Raw genomic sequence first — 22,400 nt, 5'->3', positions numbered from 1 at the left:
TCTTTTCAGGTTCGTGCGGAACAAATGTCATGTCCTGGACATCTATAATTTCTTGAGGAGTAACTAACTGATCTGCTCCACCCAGTACTTCCTTAAGTCTACTGACATGAAATACAGGATGAACTTTCACATGAGAAGGCAAATCCAATTCATATGCAACTGAACCAATCCGTCGTGTAACACGAAATGGTCCACAGTATCTAGGGGATAATTTCGGAGATCTACCTGTCCGTAAAGTCTCGGAATCTTTCGGAACTCGCAAATACACCATCGTTCCTTCAAAGAACTCTCTAGGTGAACGATGTCTATTAGAATAAAACCTGTCTCGGTCTTGAGCACTTCTAATAGATTCCTTCGCAACTTGTAACATTTCCTGCATATCTTGCAAAAAATTACGTGCTGCATCATGCTGAAGTCCTGAGAATCCTACTGTAACAGGTGATCTTGGTTGAAAACCATACATAAGCATGAAAGGACTAAACCCTGTACTCGTATGCTTAGTACTGTTATATGCAAATTCTAACATAGGAAGATAATCCTCCCATGAACTCTGTCTTTTGGATACATATGCTCGAAGCATATCCTCCAAAATCTGATTCACTCTTTCAGTCTGGCCATCAGATTGAGGATGATCTGAGGAACTCAAATTCAAAGTTGTTTCCAACTTCTCGAAAACAAGTTTCCAAAAGTCACTCGTAAACTTAGAGTCCCTATCACTGACTATGTCCTGCGGTAACCCGTACAGTCTAAACAATTGCTCGATAAACTGCCGAGCTAATTGCGTAGCTGTAATAGTCTTCCGGGTCGGTAAAAATCTAGCCATCTTTGTCAAGCGATCTACCACAACCCAAATAGAATCGTGGCCTTGATGTGTTCTTGGCAATCCGGTAATAAAATCCATGGAAATACTTTCCCATTTATTACCTGGGATTTGCAAAGGATGCAACAACCCAGCCTGTCTAAAGCGTTCAGCTTTATTTGCCTGACAAATATGACACTTGAGAACATAATCTTCTACATACCCTTTCATCTTCGGCCAATAAAAAGTGTGTTTCACTAATGATAGTGTCCTGTGTACCCCAGGGTGTCCAGCAGAAGGGGCGTCGTGACACTCCCTCAGAATCTTGGACCTAATGTCCGGGATCTGTGGTACACAAATTTTGTCATTACGGAATAGTAAACCATTCCGAATCATCCACTGACCTCCTGCAGCCTGAATAGTAGACTGCTCAGTCACCGAGTCTTGGTCAATCAATGAGCTCCCGTCCTGGATCTTCTGCTAAAATGGACCAAAATAACTATTAGTCCTGCAAAGCCCTCTCAATGACTGAAATAAGTCAGTAGAAATCTCGGTGAACGACAAAGTATTCACCTCTCTAATCCGACTAAGCGCATCTGCAATATTATTCATGGACCCTTTCCGATAACGGATCTCAAAATCAAAATCTTGCATTAACTCTGCCCAACGAGCTTTCCTGCCTCTCAAATCATCCGCATCACACACATACTTGATTGACTGATGATCAGTCAATACCACAAACTTGGAGCCATATAAATAATGTCTCCAAACCTTGAGAGCATGAATCACAGCATAAAGCTCCTTCTCAAGGGTTGGCCAACGAGATTGAGTGTCGTCTAGCTTTTTACTTTCAAAAGCAACCGGTCTACCATCTTGAAATAAAGCAGCCCCAATAGCATAGTCACTGGCATCAGTTTCAAGAACATAAGGCCGACTAGGATCAGGCAATGCTAAGATAGGTGCTTCCTTGACTTTATCTTTCAAAAGTCTGAAGGCCATATCCAAATCGTTATTCCAAGTGATAGTTACGTCCACGACCTTTCAATAAGTCGGTCATCGGTAGTGTGAGCTGAGAGTACTCCCGTACAGATTTCCTAAGAAAAACTACAAAACCGAGAAAAGAACGAAGTTGTTTCACTGTTCGCGGTATAGGCCAGTCCAAAACCTTCTGAACTCGGTCATAGTCAATGCTCAATCCATCTCTAGTGATCTTGTGTCCCAAGTAAATGATGTCGGTCATAAAGAACTCACATTTACTGAATTTAGCATATAGTCGATTCTGTCTTAAAATAGATAAGACAATCGTGAGGTGTCTGACATGATCCTCAAGAGTACGACTATATATCAAAATATCATCCAGGAACACCACCACAAATTTTCCCAAATGTTCACGAAAAAGATCATTCATCATTTGCTGGAAAGTGGCTGGAGCATTGGTTAACCCAAAAGGTAATACGAGAAACTCGTAATGGCCATACCTAGTCCGAAAGGCAGTTCTTTCGACATGCCTTTCATGAATACGTATCTGGTGATAGCCAGTACGCAAATCTATCTTCGTGAAATATTTCGCTCCTGCTAACCGGTCAATTAGGTCATCTGATCTAGGGAGAGGATAACGGTTCTTAATGGTCAGCTTGTTCAATCTTTTGTAATCTATACACATTCTCCAAGTATTGTCCTTCTTTCTCCTAAGCAACACAGGTGCACCCCAAGGTGATTTACTTGGACGGATCTGGCCCATCCTCAAGTAATCTTCGAGTTGTTTAGCCAACTCATCTTCCTCAGCTTGGCTCATTCTATAAGGTGGAATACTCACAGGATGAGCACCAGGGATCAAGTCAATACGATGATCTACTGCCCGCTCAGGTGGTAAACCCGATGGCAGTTCCTTAGGAAATACATCTTGAAACGAATCAAGTATCTTCTGTAACTCTTTGCTTTCAAACACACTTAATTCATTCACATCCATGGAAGGGATGAGAAAAGAAGAAAGTGGAATCAATACACAATGGAAAGCGGTGTACAAAGAAGAATTCATTATATTTCCAAAATCAATTGTATTTACAAGAGGTCCCTGAGAGGGATGGATACAATCACCTAAAATACTATACTTGGTGTCCCTATGCTGAAAAGAAAAAATATGACTAGACCAATCTATCTGGACATCAAGAGTCTTAAACCACTCAATCCCTAATAACAAGTCTACATTTTCCAGATGCATGACATAGCATTCCAGAGTATCTTTGTAGTCCTGAATCTGGATTGGAAGCATCTCGACCTTGCGATCCCAAACTTGTCTTCCCGCAGGTAGACGTACCTCATAGGTATGGTCGCTGAGTGTCGTGTCAAGACTCAATTTCTGCACAAGTTTGTAGTTAACAAAGTTATGCGAACTACCAGGGTCTAAAAGAATGTGAATTTTATGGCCATTCACTTCTCCATAAACTCGGAGAAGATCATGTATGCCAAATACCTTACAATTGAACAGACAATCAGAACAAGTACTAGGGCGAGAAAGTACAGTAATTGACGTACCTGTCAAAGACAACTGGTTAGCTGCCTTTGGCTTGGGTCCTGCGTTTGACTTGGTACCCTTTTGCTTCGGGCACTCATTACGCATGTGTCCTTTTTCTTCGCAGATAAAACAACGTCCTTCCTTCTTGAGCTTCAAAGCCTTAAGGAGTCGTTTCTTCTTCGCTGGTGTCGAACTGGAATTCTTCGAAGGTTGGTCCGAAGACTTGCCTTCAGTCGTGTTAGCCATAGGTGCGGAGAACTTTCTTTTATGCTTGTTCCCCTGCTCGGTAACGGGTTTTGACTTGGAAGAGACCATCGTATCATCATAGATACGAGCTGAATGAATGGCCTCGTCCAATGTTTTACATTTGTTATTTTTAACCTGTAATCGGTACGAGTCTGGTAAACCAGCTACGAAAAACCCCAACAGAGTAGTGGGATCCATCTTTGTAGCCTTCATCTGCAAGTCACGAAACTTCTGGAGATAGACCTCATAAGTGAGGTGCTGCGAGGTCATGGTCAAAGCTGAAAACCGGGCAACAACATCGTAATCATCCTCTTTCTTGAGGAATTCTTTCTTGAAAATGTCTTCGAATTGTGCCCAAGTCGTTGGCTTTGGGTTCAGTTCCTTCCACCAAAGCAAAGCTTTGCCGGACAGGAAACCTGCTGCTAACTGTATCTTCTTTCCATCATCATATGGATGAAACTGAAAGTGAACTTGCCACTTATGTAGCCAAGTGTCCACGATCTCCTTGGTTCGCTGCTTTTGCTCGCCCCCGAACGGTTCCGGAGTAATATTGGGGCCTAAAGCAGAAGCCAAGGTATCCATTCCCGAAAAAGTAGAGAGGGTAGTGGTCAATAGAGCGATGGAGTTCTGCAAAGCCTGCATCTGGGCTGCGATTTGTGCCTGACGTTCCGCCGAAGAAGCTTCGAGAGTTACTTTGAACTCTTGGAAATCTGATTTTGACACAAACTCGTCAAAAAGATCGGCATCAGTGCCTTCCGTAGCCAGCAAGCCTTCGCGTTCCACGAGGGGCTCCAACTCTGATTCTTGGGTCGACATCGTGAAGAGGGTACGCGGAGAGAAAATTTGGTCTTTGCACAACAAAAGTGCGAGCGAACTCGAGAGTTTGAGAGCTTGAAAACTTGAGAACTTGAGAACTCGAGAAGTCGAGAGATGTGTGGCAAGAAGCCCACTTGAGGGGGTTATAAAGGTTTCCCAAAAGCCAAAAAAAATCTCGAAAAGCTATGCTTAGCTTTTACTTTAGCTTTTGTGTTTTTTTTTTCTTGAATATATATATATATATATATATATATATATATATATATATATATATATATTAATATATATATATATATGGATATATATATTCTCTTGTCTTTAAAAATAAAAAATAAAAACCTTGGAAACCTTAAAGACCTTGGAGGAGAGATGACTTTTAAATTTTTATAAAAAATTTAAACTTTAAAAAAAAAACGAAAGCTTGTAAAAACGTAAGCTTTACTTCTGTTTTTTTTTTCTCTCCTGAATTCACCCGTCGGTGAGCTGCCGGCGCCTGGATTAGCTGCCGGTTGCCATCGTGGACTGCTGACGTAGTCGGCTGCACCTTCGCTCGAGCGCTGACCGCCAGCATGTGCTTCGCCAGACTGCTGGGCATGGTCTGGGCGCCAACCTGCTGGACGTGGACTGGGCGCCGGTTCCTGGCATGAGCGCTGGCCCGCCTAGCCTACCTGGCTTGGGCGCCGGCCTGGCCTGGGCTGCCTGCACTAGGCTGCGTAGGCCTGGCTACGCAAGCCTAGGCGCCTGGCTGCCTGCGCTAGGCTGCGTAGGCCTACATGGCCTTAGGCGCCTGCCTACAGGTTCTCTTGCGGCCCAAAACGCACACCCGCCAGCAACGATTCAAGCAATTCTGCGCTCGCTCTCTCTCTCATGCGCCAAAAAGCAACAAAAATCAACATGCTTCTTTTTTTTTTTTTTCTCTCACGACTGTACATGCGACTGCACACAAGGCCTCTTCTTTGCAAAAGCAATCAAGCCAATCAAAACTACCATCTCCCATCAACATGGGATTCTTTGATGAAGGAAAAACACATACAAAACTGAAATCTGCAGTATGCACAGAAAAAACAGCAAGCTTTTTTAACACATACCGTACTTCGACCTCTTCTTCTCTACCTACCGACTTGCTCGTTCACGAGGTATGCTCTGATACCACTGTCAAATCCCCACGGATCCCCTCGTGATCGATCTTGGTTCGAAACTCGAATCCTGCAAACAAACGAACAAACAAACAAGCATGGGGGTGCAGGCCTGACTCACCTCCCAACCATGACAGCCGTGGGCAAGCCCACAGTCTTGGCTGTCCCCACCGAGCCACGAGCTGAGCTAACTAGGTTGACGTACCGACCAATCTCCTCCTCGCGACGTCCCATACCGCCACGAAGCTACCCTCGCGGGCCTCGAGATCGCTGCCGGCCTCGGCTGCATAAAGCAGGTGCACGTCTGCACTAGATCCAGGCTCCAAGACCATAGAGCTCTCACAAACTCGCGAGACTCTCTATGTTCCAATAACTAACCTTGGCCACCCTTTTATAGGCTCTTGGCCGGTCATCGGGCGTCCACACTTGGCCGCCCGCCCGTCCATACTTGGGTGCCCGCCCGTTAGTATATCCCTAACTCAGCTCGTCAATCAGCCTGCCTAGTTCCAAGCTTCCCCAAGCCTCGAAACTAGTCTTGCATGCGTATAGCACACGGTAGATACGCACTGTGCACATGACAGTTGTCACGTATAGAAGTGCAGCACACATAGGGAGTGAGGAGAAAGGTGAGCAGGTACATTGTCGGAGAGGCGCAGATGGCCAGGTGAGGTAGATGGCATGGTTATGGGCACAGTCAACACGCAGCAGTGGATGTGCATGAGGGCCAGATGCAAAAAGAGGCGGCTGCAACAGAGGTGAAGAGATTGAAACCCTAAAACCCTAAACAATAAAACAAAACCCTAAAACATGGCTCTGATACCATTTTGTTAGGGTTAGCACAAATAAAAGAGAGAGGCTATGGAGGTTCAAAGAACACCACGGTGACTGTATGTGTAGAGAGATAGAGAAAGAGAAGAGAGAGAGAGGTAGAGAGAGAAAAGTATTGCATGAAACAATGATGATTTTATTAGATTGACTTCGGCTTCACCAAGTACCTCTTTTATAGCCTAAGGGTTATACCAACCCCAAAGACTTATCTTTGATGCACACTTATCCGGATACCTATAAGAGGTGGTTCACATACACACATACATACTAACAGTCATAAGGAGTGTTTACACACACATGGACACAGAGACTCACAAACTGGGTTTACACACATGCAAAGCGGACACACGAGACTCTGAATCCCAACAGTCCTTTCACACTGGGTGGTCAGGGTGACAAAACCCTTCAATATAGAAGGTAAAAAGTGCCCCTTATAAGCCCATGTTCTGCTAGAGTAATTGTGTTGTGCATGTGCATGGTTGGGCTTGGCATTGAACAAGTACTGGAAGTGCAAATGTGTCGTGATTTTCTTTGGACTCTTGAAGTAGTTCATTATTGACTTGACATTTTGGTGGAGTCTAATTGTGACGTGCATGGTTGGACATGGCACTCCATTATTGCATCATATAACGTATTTAATCTGGTTCACAATTTCTTCTTAGTTAAAGCCTTCATGCTATGTAAGCGTTGTACTCGTATACCCTTTCTTAAACCATTAAGATTTTTTGTGTTTAGTTTATCCTTTTGAACTTGTTGTTCAGTCCTTAAATCATGGGTTTTATGATATCCATTAGGTGGAGCAAGCTAGATCTGGAATCGATGCTCTTAATGCCTCTCAAACAACTATCACACAACTTCGCGACAACTTTACTTTCATTGATAAGTAAGTGTTGTGCACTCTTGTGTAGTGTTTTTTCAAAGCATTGCAAATAAAGTCTACCATGTGCAGCTCAATAGAAAACCTTAAATCAATGGTTATGGAATAATAAGATGCATGGGGCGGCAATAAGGATGATGATGGCAGTGGGACAAGCCTATGCACATGAAAGATCTAACTTTTCTGTCATGCTGTTGGGCCAAAAAACGAATTGGCTTGGTTAGTAGCATGCTGATTGTGGTTATGTGTTGCATATGTTAGAGATGATCAGGCATGGTACTCACTTATTAGTGTTTTTTACAGGCGAAGACATGAAATGCAAAACCTTACAATAAGTTAAATGCTTCACATAAACATCATCTAATTTATAGTTTACAAGTAGGCATAAAAACTTGGTGGGCTATTTCAAAATGCATAGTTGCCAAACCGATTGGTCTTAGCTTGCGCAATTGAGACATGGCCATCCTGCATGGCCACCATCAAATTGGAGAAATGCTATGTTTGCTTGTTTTTTTGTGGCGACAAATTGATTCTCTCATGTAATTGTACGTCATGTGCATCACCCATGTGAGTGCCACGTGGACATGCTTCTTACTTGCAGCCGCCTTATAGGTCTAAAAGGGCTGACCTGAAGCAACATGAAACTCTATAAAAGAGTAGGTCCAAAGGTAGTAGAAGCATCTCATTCTTTCACACACAGATGTTGACATTACTGACTAGAAGGAAGTCCTGAACTCCAAAATGCAAGCATCTGGAGATCACCACAAAAGCTGTGAATCAGCAAGCCATCTTTGTATGCATCAATATATTGGTATGCATAACCAGGATTTGAGTAAAGATCTAATTTCATCATTGTAAATATTTATGTTTCACTATGTATGTAGATTAGGTCTCTTTCTCCTTCTCCATTGTGTCTTGTTGAGTTTTAATTAGCATTAATATCTCTTGTGCTTAGCGTTAATCATATGTTGGTCTTTTTGCTACGTTACTCATGTGACATTGGTATCATAGCATAGGTTTATCCTAAATATAGTTTATGCATGCTGAATTAGGATTTAGGTTTGTAGTCAAAGTTAGGGTTTTCTTGTTTTGCATCAGATCACCCCTCGCAACAATGTTCTCAGCCCCAATTTTAGTGTGCAAAGTTTAAAACCAAATTGAGGTTTGCGTTTATGCATAGCCAAGAGTCCAAGTTTCGAGAAGAGCAAAGGAGAGCCTAGATCATCAAGATGCTGAAAGAGAGCATGATGAAGGAAGTACATGCATGGGTAAGAATCATGGTGGAGTCACCTAGGGTTGAGGAGCAGGCCACGATTGAGAGCGTTATCCAACTGAGGAAGAGCTTCCAAGGCAAGAGGAGCTCTTGGGTGGTGCTATCACAGAGGAGGAGATTCTACCAGTTTGCCGACACTGGAACTCGAACATGAACCTATACTAGATAGCACGGATGTAGATCTTTCCGAATCCCAAGAGGAGCATGAGGCCAACGTTGCTGGCACCTGAGCTAAGCAGACATACATCATTGTGACTGCTCTGCTCTCCATGGAACCTGGCATCACCTTAACAATAAATCATTGCACTACAAGCACTTGCTGAGTTGCAAAATGTTTACATGAAACATGTGTAGGCTGCAAAAATCACTGTAGAGATGCTGTTGTATAGCAGAAACAGCTGGTTTTCTTGTAAAGGTTGTAAGACCTTTCAGGAGTAGTAGTAGTATTCTCCATATGCTGTAGGCTTGTATGTTTCTCCGCTCCAGCCTCCACCTCACGATCATTACTGAACAGCAATGCAGAAAAGGAGACCTTCCACTTCAGAGTTTGCAATCTCAGCAAATTCAAGCTTCATTTCAATGCGGTCAGGTCTACATGGAGGCACCCTCTATGTGACATGTTCTGTTATAAATACGGTTGTATATGGAAGTGCTACAAGTTGAGCAATTTGTAAAGCAAAGCATACCATAGCATTTAGGCATTCTATTATAAATGGACCTCTTAGACACACAAATGGTATATCTGCATAGATGTTCTAGTTGTCCTAAGAGCTTAAAGACTTCTGACTTTAAAGTCACATGCCTTGTGTTGAACTACAGTGTAAAATATGGATTCTCTAGGATAACACATGTTAAAAGTTTTTTCTTTCCTACATAATTTGTGGATCAAGCTTTTGATATTTGGTGTAACTTGTCTTTTTCAGATTATGTCAGGAGTGCCAATCATTGATTGACCACCATGATCTGATCAAATTGCTGAGTAATGCAAGGAATAACTTGAATACTACCTTGAAGGTTTATATCGAGAAACTGCTTCCTTATCTTTGTGTTGAAAAGTTGGTTTTTGGAATTCCAAGTCATAATTATGTGGCATGGTATGATTAAACAACCGAGTGTGTGTGTGAAATCAAATGGTCTCAAATGGCTCATTGAATAAAATGTCTCATAGGAAGACTGGCGATGATTGACTGTGTGTATATGTGTGTGTGAAACTTGTAAGGTAGCTTGGGGGAAGCAGTTTACTTTGTACGATGCAAAGAATGGAATGGAATAAAAACATTCATATGCACAGGAAATTACCCTTGGTTCAATGGTCCCTTTGAAGAGTATTTGCTGTATTTACATGAAAAATACAACCACACAGGAACCACCACCTGTGTGGTTGTTCCCCCTTCCCCCATTGTATGAGATAGCCTTCTCCTCCTAGAGCGGCCAGCTGGAGGAGAAGTGCATCCTTCCCCTTTTTTCTGTTTCTTGACTCTTGCTTCCCTATGTGGAGCCGAGTTTGTACTTAGCCATTATGGCTGTTTTGCTTGGTAACTATTAGAAGTATCTCTGTCCCGGGATTGGCATTGCTTTTCTACAGGAAAATGTATTTCTTTCAGCTGGTTGGCCTGCTATAGGTCCAATTGCGGACCTGTGTTACTGCATTCATTGATGAACAAGGGAGGCCAGAATGAGATATGATGAAGGGGAGATTGGGATTGCCTTTTCATGGGGACTTTTTCCCCTTCTGCGGTTGGTCTACTGAATGTCTAGTCGTGGATATAAAAATAGCAAAATAATGCTTTTGCTCCTTATTTAGAAGGGTTTCAACCCCCGGCTCTTCCTTGGCCTGTTTGGGCTTCCAGGGGGTTGTATGAGGGTGCCCCTGGGCCCCTGAAGTCCGTTCAATTGTGGAACCATTGCCTGCTGATCGGGATTCATACATTTTCTTCGTTTTCCAACCTGGATATGGTGGGATTTGCTGGTCTTTTGGTCTTCTTTGGCTGTTTTGGTTTCTTTTGGTCTTAGTCTGCCTTGCCTTGTGTTCCTGTCTAGCAAATTACGTCAGACTTTCTAAGGTCTTCAGTCTTCTAGAGTTTTGGCTTGTGCATCTTCATATGGTTATGTGCCTTTGGGTTGCTTTGTCTTGTCATTGGCATGCATCGACACTATCTTCTGTGTGCAAACCCTAACCCTAATCTCACTGTCACTCAAATGATTGCGTCCTCTTGTGAGGGCTAACAACTCGTCTACCAAGCCCTAGCTCACCTAGACTACCCTGTACACGTCCTTAGCTGTCTTGGTACATGCATTTGAGGACTGATGCATGTGACAACTTAGTGAAAGCAAAAAATTTTATGTGGCGGTAGTAGTACAACACGACCTTGAAATCTTTCTGATTGTCTCAGCCTGCTAAACCTACTAACAGAATTGGTGCTGGTGCTTTATGGTGTGTTTGCTGTTAAGTGGTATATGATACACTTATTCTGTTGGACTGCAGGATGTGGAGGGTATGATGTCAATATCAGTAGAGGCTGCGGAAGCAAGAGAATCTTTAAGTGATGACAGGCAGCTTGTTAATACATTTGAGGTTTGAAAGTGCCCATGCTCTCTCTGTAAGCGAGGCCATTCATAACACAAATGTAGATCCCCACAAAATTATCACTATCACTCGGCTGTTGCATTTGATGAAACAATCGTATGACAAGGTTTGATGTTTTAAGTTTTGAAAATAACAAGCTGTACTCCATTCATTACGGTGCTGCAGAAGCTGACTGCTCTAGAGGGAAAGAGGCGCTTTGCCTTAGCTACAGCATCCTCTCATAAAGAGGAGGCCAGCAAATTGAGGTTGGAACTCTTTTTTAATTTTTTTTAAAGAAGGGGAAGGGGGGGTGTGGGGGGGCTCCATTATCATCATTTAAGTTTTTTGAGGTTTTAAGTTTATTGACTGACAGTGAATACTTCGAAGACGTCAACAAAACAAGGGAAAAGTTTGAGCTTACACTTTGGGGACATATTGGAAATTTTTTTCAGCTGTCAAAGGAAAGGTATAAAGTGTCTTGATATTTTTTTGAAATGAAGTTATAGTCTTGTTTGTTCTGGGGTATAGTATCTCTTCATATTGGTTTTTTGTTGCTTCTACCAAGCTTTTTTCTTTTTCTTCCTTTTGTATCAATCACTTGCATCCATCTTCTTTCATATTTGATTTTTTTGAAACCCCAACAAACTGGCATGACTTACACTACTCTTGAAAATTTGGAGCATAGTTGGATTGAAAGGTGTTTTGTACAGTTTGAAACTGCACAAAACATTTTCAAAACAATTCATTATAGGCTCAAGTTTTGGGCAATTTTCTCAGCTATGGGATTTAAAATTAGCTGTTAGTTGTTATTTTTGTTACCCATTTTCTCCACACTGTATGGAATTGAAAATCAGTGTTGCTTTTGTAAGTTGTGTTTGAACTCTAATGACAGTGATCTATCTTGCAATGATTGAGCACGACTAGTGATTTGACATCTCATCTATTGTTAGGGGAAAAAAGGGCACATTTTTGCATGTCCCAGGGTTACACTTGACTCTCACCCCCATGTCTTTATGAAACTTTTATGAAACGTTCCCCAAGATAGGTCAATGTGCTAATCTATCGTCTAGGTAATGTGACCTTCACAGTGCTTGTAAAGATACGTTAAGTGGCCTATGAACTAAAATGACCTCCTAGCCATATGGTAATCCTTCACAGTGCTAAGAAAGATGGGTTTAGTCGCCTCTGCACTGAAATAACCAAAAGGAAGGTTGGGTAAAACGGAAGCCTGAAGGATAGGTCAGATGAAAGATCAGTTTGGGAGAAGTTGAGCAATCTGAAGAAGAGATTAAAAAAAAATTCTAGGAGGGAAAGTTTTGGAGGAAGTGTTACATGTCTTGTGATATGGGATTCTCAAAGGGTGAATACACATGTTGGGAAATTTAGGGGTCTAAACGAAGGACTGAAGTGGTCATTGTGAAAGAGGAATGCCAAAGGGAGTCTTTTGGGCATTAGTTTAAGTGTTTAAGGGTGTAACACTTAAGGGGTAGGTTATGGTTTGCCACTTGAATGCTAGCGGGCAAGGAGGATGCTGTCTAGGCACAGGCTTTACAAGAAATACTGAAATGGTGAAGTATGAACAAAGCCTTTTATGCTGTTGTGAGTTGTTTTTTATAAACAGGAAGAAAGCAGCCGACTGTTTCTGTTGAGATTAGCTCTTACAAGGAAGCTAACAATACACTTTTTATCATGATTATCTGACCCTTTACATGTTGTTTACCAGAAGTAATTTTGTAGAATATAGATGTACGGTACTACCTTACTTCAAAATCTCTTGTAAAATTTTATAGTATACAAAGCACATTGTCTTTTGTAAAGTGAACGAGGGCATGCAGTTGATTTAGAAAAGTTTATAATGTCAAAACAGTCCCCAGTCTCATTAACCTGATTAGTGTTTTTGGCAGCACTTAATCATTCTGTTATGTATTTTGCAGTCCTCAAACACTTGTTCGAGCTCTGAGGTGCGTGCTTTTGATTCTCATGATTATTTTAAATTTCATGGAACTCTATGCTTCAAAAACAGATTATATGCTTGTTTTGAGTAACTGTGAATCTTATTAGCTCTCTTGCAAGGGTTAGGCATAATAGGAACTGTGTGATGTAGCATACTTGTTTTGGGCTCCAGTGAGTGTTTGTCACGAAGCTTCTGCAAACTGCCATTCATATTTACCATAAGCTATCAGGCCTTCCAATACGCAAGTTGTGCCCTTGTGGCCTTATATGCAAAAACCACTATCAAGCTTGCTGTGTTAGTGGGCTTTTGGTCAATGTTGCTAAAACTAAGATAGTAACTAAAATGCTTCGCACGACTATATACAGTTCAGCAGTTTTAGTGGGCTTTTTGGTCAATGTTGCCAAAGTTAAAATGTGCTGGTTAAGACACAAGTGAAGCCAGTGCCCAGAGTGCATACTATAGGCTGGATGGACCAGCTTCTATGCCTTTGAGAATTAATGCACCCAGAGCAATACTTGTAGGTGGCAAATTTGGGCGCTACTCTTGGTCAGCCTGGTGGTGTTGTATATGGAGTTTTGAATGACATAGAGAAGATGTGTGAAAACAGCATTTTACCCAGCCCTAAAAAGGGGATTTTTTCTGGGATTTTTGGTTTTATTTAGGGATTTTATGTCTTTGTGCTGGCCGACAGCCTTTAGGCTGACCAACCAGCAGTCCCCCACTGTATATATAGCCTTGCCTCTTTATTCATCAGTGTACCACTTCATTGCACATATCTGGTACCATATGTTGCTGCTGCTGCTGCGGCTTCTGCCGGGCTCTACACAACACAGCTTCATCATCCTCGCCTGACATTCAGCACATCAGCATTTCTCATCTGGCCACTACACGGGAGAGCAGCCCACTCTCTGCTACAGGCCACACCGTGGGACAGCAGCCCTCTCTGCTACCTTCAGCGTTTACATCAGCACTGACATCAGCGTTTTACATCAGCGCTTACATCAGGCTTTACATCAGCCTACATTCAGCGTTTACATCAGGCTACATTCAGCGCTTACATCAGGCTGTACATCAGCTTTTACATCAGCCTATCATCAGTGCTTACATCAACGTTTACATCAGCCTATCATTAGCGCTTACCTCAGGGCTTCCATCAGCGTTTACATCAGTGCTTACATCAGCATATCAGTGTTTTCTCCACAGCTCATGGGACAGCAGCCCCCTGTGCTATACATAGAGCACTTCAGCGTTTTTGCTTGAGCTCTCACCATCGGGACAGCAGCCCACTCTCTGCTACATCACACCATCGGGACGGCAGCCTACTCTCTGCTTATCTTGACCATCGACACCCCTTCAGGTATGCAGCACCCGTGTCACCAGAGCTTGCACCACTCGGGACGGCATCCCTCTCTGCTCCTCACCACCCTTTAGGTACGTAGCACCCTTGTCACCAGAGCTTGCACCCTTTAGGTACACAGCACCCTTGTCACCAGGGCTTGCACCCTTCAGGTCTTGTCATCAGAGCTTGCACCACCACCACTACTCGGGACGTCTACCCTCTCTGCTCTTCATCTACCACCTCAGGTACAACAGCACCCTTGTCACTAGAGCCTACATCACCTTATCTTCCGCTGCCACTACCACCTCGGAGTGCCCCTGCTTTCACTGACGCGAGCCTTCGACACCGACTACCTCTTGGAGTGCGTTGCCTCACATCGACGCGAGCCTTCGTCATAAGCTGATGAAAACTCAAGTTTAGTGCCCATGTTATCAAATAAAGCCCTCCAAAAGAGGCTCGTAGTCCTGGGATCTCTATCCCCAACAATGGATTTAGGCATACCATGATGTTTGAAAATATTAGCAAGAAAAAGCTTTACCATATGATCAACTTTAATGGTTTTCTTGACGGGCAAGAAATGAGCTTGCTTGCTAAACCTGCAATGGTCCAATAGCATCATTCCCATGCTGGGATCTAGGCAAGTCCATAATAAAATCCATAGTAATACTTTCCCAAGGTTGCGAGAGAATAGGCAATGGCTGAAGCAAACCTGGAGGTTTTTGCCTGTCAAATTTCACCTTTTGGCAAGTAATACATGCACGTACATATGCCTCAATGTCTTTACGCATGCTTGGCCAAAAGAAATATCTCTTAATCATGCGTGTAGTGGGCATGATACCTCTATGACCAGCATAAGGTGGAGCGTGACATTCCTCCATAACCTTTGGACGCAAATCCTTCACCACACATAGGCAGTTATCCTTCATAAGATAACCCTCGTTGATAAGATAAGAGGCATGTGAGTGACCAGCCATCAAATCAGTCCATATATGGCAAAAATCAGCATCCAAATGATACAAATCTCGCATAGCAGATAAGTCCCCATGAGAGGCCACTGAAACTGCAGCCACATAAGGCCTCCTGGATAATGCATCTGCCACCACATTTTTCTTTCTCGGAGTATGCACAATCTGAAAATGAAACATGGAAAGAAAGTTTGCCATTCTCATCTGCTTCTCCGAAAGCTTTGTTTGAGATAGAAAGTATCTTAAGCTTTGATGATCTGTCTTGACAACAAATTTAGTCCCAAGAAGATAATGTTTCCATATCTTTAAGGCATGAATTACAGCCAAGAGCTCTTTCTCATAGATATCCATATGAAGCTCAGCATCATGCAAACGACGGCTCTCATATGCAATTGCATGCCCTTCTTGATTTAGAACAGCCCCTATACAATCGCCAGAAGCATCACATTCCACTACGAATGACCTTTGTAAGTCAGGAACAATCAATACGGGTCCACATATGATAGCATGCTTGAGCTGCAAGAAGGCATCCTGTTCTTTTGGAGTCCATTTGAAAGTGGTTTTCTTCTTTGTGAGATCATGTAGAGGGGTGGCTATCATAGCAAAATGCCTTATGAAACACCTATAATATGAACTTAATCCCAGAAAACTATGTATTTGATGTACGTTTTGTAATTCTGGCCAATTCCGAATGGTTTCTATCTTTGCAGGATCCATTGTTACTCTATCCTTGGATACAATGTGACCCAAATAATGTATCTCGGAAAGAAAGAACTCACTTTTCTTGGCATTAATGAATAGTTTATGCTTCCGCAACTCTTCGAACACTGTGACCAAATGAGTCCTATGTTCCTGCGCATTCTTGGAGAAAACCAAGATGTCATCTAAGAATACACGTGTGAATTTGCGATGGGATCGGAATATCCTATCCATCATACGATTAAATGTGGCCGGAGCATTGGTGAGACCAAAAGACATTACCAAAAATTCATATAATCCAAAAGCTGTCCTGAATGCAATTTTATGGACATCTTGTGGCACCTCTCGTATTTGGTGATATCCACTCTTTCTACTCCTATCCTTCTTCATTCAGCTTTAACCTCTTCTTTATTCAGCTTATATCTCTTCTTTTGAGATGGATCTCGGTTGTCATTCTTCGTCTTGCCCACCATCCAAGGCATGTGCAAGGCCTCGGCTTGTAGAGCTTTGTCTTGGGCTTCCTCCAAAGATTTTGGACCAACCATGTACACTGCTTGCATAAGCTTAGGTTGAAGTCCATTCACAAACTTACGCATTTCCATTAGTAGTGGAACAGGAGTATAAGAAGTAAACTTTAATGAAACGGCTAAAAAGTTGTTAAGAGTCAAATCTGGCATCCCAAATATCGCACTGCTGTGCCAGGAGGAATCCATCTAAAACCGGGGTCTGGGCTCCATGCCGGAGTGGGAGCGCTACTGATCCAAAAGGCCACTGTGCCAATTGATCAGTGCTTCCGAAGCTGCACTAAAAACCTGGAGCGACTGCTCTGCCTGAAGAAGATTGGCCTCCTGGCCATGCAAAAATAAGCCCGTGTCGTCAGTAAACTCAGCGTCGAGCAGGTCCTCCCCCCGGACTGGGAGCTGGAGTCCTCTCAAACCAACCTCCTCTGCCATCAAATACATGCCCAGGCGAAGCATAGTGCCCTCTAAGAAACCCCAATCGACTCTATCGTATGCCTTCTCAAAATCGAGAAGCATCACGACCAAGTCCTTACCAAGAAATCTAGCTCGGGCCGTCGCCTCCCAGAAGGTGAAAATGTTGTCAAGGATACTACGCTCCTTGACGAATCCTGTCTGGGTAGCATGAATCAACTCCCCCCAGGAAGGGCTGGATCCTCAAACTCAAGGCCTTTGCTAAGACCTTGTAGACAGTATTGAGGAAGGGGGGGCAATGGGGGTGGAGAAGGAGCCGCTGTCAAAACCGGAGTGGGGGCGGGAGGCGGCGAAGGTGGAAGCGAGGCGGTAGGGGGGGACGGGGGTGGGGGGGGGGATGAAGGAGGGGGTGCTGGCATCTTCTGGTCCTCTGTCGTCGCAGGGGTCTCCTCCTGGAGGGGAGCAAAGCCGTTCCTCACGGGAACCCAGTGATGCTGAGACTGTGGCTGTTGCTGCATCGGTCTCTGGGCGTGCTGCTGTGGCTGTCTCCCTCGACAGCGTCCCTGTCCAGGCTGCCACTCCGAGGTCTCTGTGGCCTGAGCAGGTGTCCCAGAGGCTGCCTGCCGAGCCGCATCTGTGGGCGGGCCATCAGGGGCCTGCTGCTGCGGTGTGGGTCGGGGTCTCCTGCGAGGACAGGCCTTGGCTAGATGGCCGACCTGCCTGCAAATAAAGCACTGGTTCGGGAGCCCCGAGAACTCCACTCTCTGATCAATCCATCCCCCCCCCCTATCCTAGGTAGCTGAATGACCTTCGGAAGGGAGGAGATGTCAGGGACCAAAACTCTGACCGACGGTAGCCCAGCTGCTCTGGCCACCACTGAAGCTGCTGTGGGGCCAGTCTCTAGCACCGAACCCACCAATGCTCCTAGCCTAGAAAGGAGCGGCAGGTACTCGCGGCGGAGTCCAGGGAAGCAAACTGTAACATGGAAAAGGCGCTCTCCCTGCTCGGCCGCTGCTGGGTCAAAGCCATGCTGCCAAGGTCTGAAGAATGCCCGAGCGCCCCTGATGTCTAGGGGACTCATGGCTAGGACCTTGGCCGCGCTCTGGGCTGTCTCGAACTCGATCTGGTGATCTCCCCTCTGCTGGGGCGAGTGTCGACTATACGGCAGATGGTGGAGTGTGCCTGGAGGCGTTCCACCTCTGCGGCGAGGCTCGCTTCCTCTTCTGGCGAAAGAGAGAGCCTGATGGGGGTATCCTCAGGGGCGGGCGAGGGGCCTGCGGGAGAGTCCCTCTGAGGTGGGGCGGGAGGAGCCTCCATCAGTGTCTGAAGCTAAGTCGAAGGCGGAGCGAAAGCGGAAAGTCCTGCAAGAGCCGAGCTGCACACAAAGGACGGAGGGGGAAGGCGGAAGGCAAAAAGAAGAAAAAGGGAAGACCCCAGGGGGCGAAAAAATCAGAAAAACAAGGGGGGGGGGAGGCAAGGCGGCGAAGACAAAAAAGGGCCCCTAGGGGGGAGGCGGAAACAGCGCGAAACAGGGGGCGAGGGGTAGATAAGGTGACGGCAGTGAAAGGGGGGGCGGGGCGCTGAAGAAAGATGGGAGGGCGCGAAGGAGAGGAGGAGGAGCTGGGGGGGCGGCGGGCACTGCAGCGCAGGGTTGCGCAGGGCAGCCAGGCGGGGGAGAGGGGGGCAGACGCGAGTGCAGGCAGGGGGGGGGGGGGCAGACGCGATGGCGGGAGAGGGGGGAAGCGTGCAGACAGTCGAGCAGGGGGGGGGAGCGTGAGCTTCAGCGACTCGGTGGCTCGATTCTTGATGAAATCTTTAAACATTTGAGCTCTTCTTTGGTCATGTTCCGTCTTGGTTCTGCAAGCAAGGAATTCTTCGCCTCTGAGAAGTTGGCTGAACTACTGAAAGTCATGGTACTCTTTTGATGACATGGCAGCGTTCTCATGAGTAACGGATAGACGACCCTGGTTCCCATCCTGAAGTCCTCCATCAGCCTTATAGTTGTTCCCTTCATTTGGCCCTTAGTTTCCCTCTACTCTTGACATGGTTCTATCACCCAAGAAAGATTTCTTCAAGAGAAATCTTGCTCTCATACCACTGTGAGCCTAGCGAGACGTGCTCTCACAAATTCAACCACGTATCCAAGAGAGAGAAATAGAGAGAGGAGGTAAGAGACGAGAGAGAGAGAGAGAGAGAGAGAGAGAGAGAGAGAGAGAGAGAGAGAGAGAGAGAGAGAGAGAGAGAGAGAGAGAGAGAGAGAGAAATGAAAATGAAATGAAATGAAATGTTATATTAGCGTCTTCAAAAGGCCATAATGACCTATGAGACCAAAAAGTTACATCATGGTGGATTTGATACAATGTCTGGATAAAAAACGAGAAAATGAAAAATAAAGATGATACTACTGGCACCCAGAAAATGAAACTGGAATTGGAAGGTAAACAGAAACCCTTATAGGGTGTGAATATAGTGAGGGGGGGGGGGTACGCTATGGAGGTGAGTGGAGTACAATGAGGGGATACAATATCATGTGGGACGGGGGGGTACACTATGGAGGTGCCTCCATCTCATAATATGTGCCGCATCGGACGCTGGCGGATCTCCTCAATATCCTCTGAGGTCAGCACCCTGACTGGGTGTCCCGCATGTCTCGCAAGAATAATCCGAATCCGCCGCTGCAACCTCCGTCTATGCTGGGATGCCCTCCTCCGTAGTCGTGGGCGTCTGGACCACCCAAGCTCAATCGCACGATCAATCAGTGTACCGCTGGTGTGGGCGGTATCCATGTCCTGCTGTTGCTGTGGTCCATTTGGCGCAATGATGGCTGGACCAAAGAAGTCTGTAATGTGCCTCTGAGTCTGGCTCTCTGTGCGCCTAAGCAGGTTATCTCTATATCTTCGCAGCTCAGTACACACACTGAGCGGGAAACAAGCCCTGTCCCCTTTCAGGAATTTATTCAGGAACAATCCACAGGCTTATCAAGCCAGGATCGATACAACCAATGAATACAAAATCAAACAAATATGTCGATGTAGAACTCCAAGTCGGATTTGATGTCGAGGCACGAGATTTCTGATGCCGAGCACACCACAAGGATGGCCCACAAGAATCTCTCACTGGGCTAGTACCGATATCCAAGTCCAAACCTAGATCCAAAGATCTCCAATCTTGTAAACAAGATACACGGTGGATATGTATAGCCGATGTGGAATGTGTTGTCCAATCGTAAGGTATGGGAGTACCTTGAGGTGGAGTAATGTGGCCTAGCCCGACCTCTCCTACCTTCGTTTAGATACAAGACGACTTGTGGGCAAGGGATCCCGTGCCTCGGATACCCGCAAGTTATTTTCTCTCATCACTCTTGTGATCCCATTGTAATCTCGTCGCGTCTCGGCATTTTATCAATACAAGTTTTGGGTTGGAAGCCCGCATTTGGGTGACACCGTTTTTCCATTGCCGGTTGTACGTTTTTGGTCATAACTCCTTCATACGGAGTCCGATTTCGAAGTTCTAGTACTCAAAACGACCGGCTCGTCGTCCTCTTCGAGACGAGCTATAGGTCTTGGTGTGCAAGATTCAGCAAGTACTCTCTGTTTTCACTTTTGTACTGGATTTTCTAGTCCCGAGCGGGAACTCGTGCCCAAAACATTGGTATCAGAGCAGGAAACGCCGCGTCGCGGTGAGTTTGATCAAGTCTTATGCCAAAGGGGAAGACCACGGAAGGTGGCTATCTAGACGCGGAAGAAGCCGCGAGAATTGAGGAGGAAGCAAGGCAAGAAAGACAAGCAGAACTTGACGCCGAAGTAACAGCTTGGATTCGGCGTGAAAGGCACAACAGACGTCTCGAGGCAAGAGCAATAGACACTCGAGAACACCAAATGGATGACCCAAGGGATCCAGGGCCGAGCTGGCAGGGTCACCAAAATGACAGACTAAACCGGCTAGAAGGAATGTTGGCCTCCTAAGTCGATCAACTACACAAGAAGGATGGCAGCCGACCTTCGTCGCCAAGACAGATGAGGTCGAGGTCCCCTCCCAGACGTCAACACAGAAGACGGAATGACAGGAGGGACTCAGAGTCATCAGATGAGGGATACGGAAAGTACAAACCGTTACCCCCGGAGAAGTATACTGGGCAAAGAGATTCGCTTGTGGTGACAAGGTGGATCCGTGAGACAGAGGATCCGTCCTCACTCGGGGGATAAAACAGTCAACAAGAACATTGGAAGCAAAATCCAAAGCACTCCAATGTATGCAGCAAAGGCAAGTAATGCTCGCACAGTAACAGATTGCCGTGGCAAGTATGCCAAGCCCGAAAAATGTGAATTTGCAATCACTGAAGTGGAATTTCTGGGCTTCGTGGTCAATCAAAAAGGGGTACAGGTAGACCCCAAGAAGATCGAGGCAGTGGTGAAATGGGATGCACCTCGAACTGTGCGTGAAGTTTGCGAGTTCGTAGACTTCACACAATTCTGTTGAAGTTTATCAAAGATTTTAGCAAAATTGCCACCCCACTCACTGATATAACTAAAGGCATCAAGCCTTTTAAGTGGACGGACATAGAAAAGAATGCTTTCGAAAAGATGAAAGTCGCAATGTGCAGTACCCCGGTGCTTAAGCTTCCAGAGTTCAACAAAGAGTTTGAGATCCACACGGACGCATCGGACGGGGCCCTTGGAGGAGTTTTATTACAAGACGGGCACCCTGTCGCGTATGAATCTCGCAAGTTCAGTGATGTAGAACGCCGATGGACCACACATGAAAAGGAAATGCAAGCAGTGGTTCATTGCCTTAGGAAGTGGCGTCATTATGTGCAAGACAAACACACGAAGGTTCTTACAGATAGCATATCTCTCAAGTACTTTCAGACGCAAACCAAGTTGTCACCAAAACAAGGCAGATGGCAGGATTTCATCGCAGAATTTGACATAGACATTATTCACAAGCCAGGAAAGCAGAACTTGATGCCAGATGCTCTGAGCCGTATGCCGTAGTTGAATGTAGTCAGTGTGGCAAATGGGGCACTGTTAGACAAGATCAGAGATGCTCGGAAGTTAGATGCAGCAATCATTCGCATGGCCACGGAGTTGCACAATGGTACATCAGCTGTGGGTTTATTTGAATTCAAAGATGGAATATTCTACGCTCACCAAAAGATGTATGTGCCCAATGACCCGGACCTCAAAGCCATTCTACTTTGGGAAACCCACGACTGTAAGCTGGCCGGGCATGGTGGGCAGAAGCGCTCGCTCGAGCAGCTTCGACGTCATTTCTTGTGGCCACACATGACTGAGGATGTCATCGAATATGTTCGTGCATGCCCAACTTGTCAACTCGTGAAGGCACAGCAAGTCAAACCGGCTGGTTTGCTGCAAACCATGCCCGTCCCGTCAAGGCCGTGCGACATTGTAAGTATGGATTTTATTGTGGATCTCTCGGAGTCCCATGGATACAA

General features: G+C 45.2%; 1 protein-coding gene across 1 annotated transcript in view; it reads left to right on the top strand.

Annotated features, from left to right (window-relative positions):
• The window catches only part of SEC6, a 105,879-nt gene that overhangs the window by 27,850 nt on the left and 55,629 nt on the right, over positions 1 to 22,400 (top strand). Inside the window, exons 3-8 of the mRNA XM_086780234.1 lie at positions 7,135 to 7,223; positions 9,414 to 9,504; positions 10,976 to 11,065; positions 11,243 to 11,322; positions 11,430 to 11,522; positions 12,991 to 13,017. Coding sequence (XP_086636360.1) covers positions 7,135 to 7,223; positions 9,414 to 9,504; positions 10,976 to 11,065; positions 11,243 to 11,322; positions 11,430 to 11,522; positions 12,991 to 13,017 — 470 coding nt within the window. The remainder of the gene's footprint in view (positions 1 to 7,134; positions 7,224 to 9,413; positions 9,505 to 10,975; positions 11,066 to 11,242; positions 11,323 to 11,429; positions 11,523 to 12,990; positions 13,018 to 22,400) is intronic.

Source organism: Cibotium barometz, chromosome 41 (genome assembly GCF_041138505.1).
Source record: "Cibotium barometz isolate CiBa-2024 chromosome 41, ASM4113850v1, whole genome shotgun sequence".
NCBI lineage: Eukaryota > Viridiplantae > Streptophyta > Polypodiopsida > Cyatheales > Cibotiaceae > Cibotium > Cibotium barometz.
Note: the sequence above shows the minus strand (reverse complement) of the source record. Positions and strands in the feature narration are given on the sequence as shown.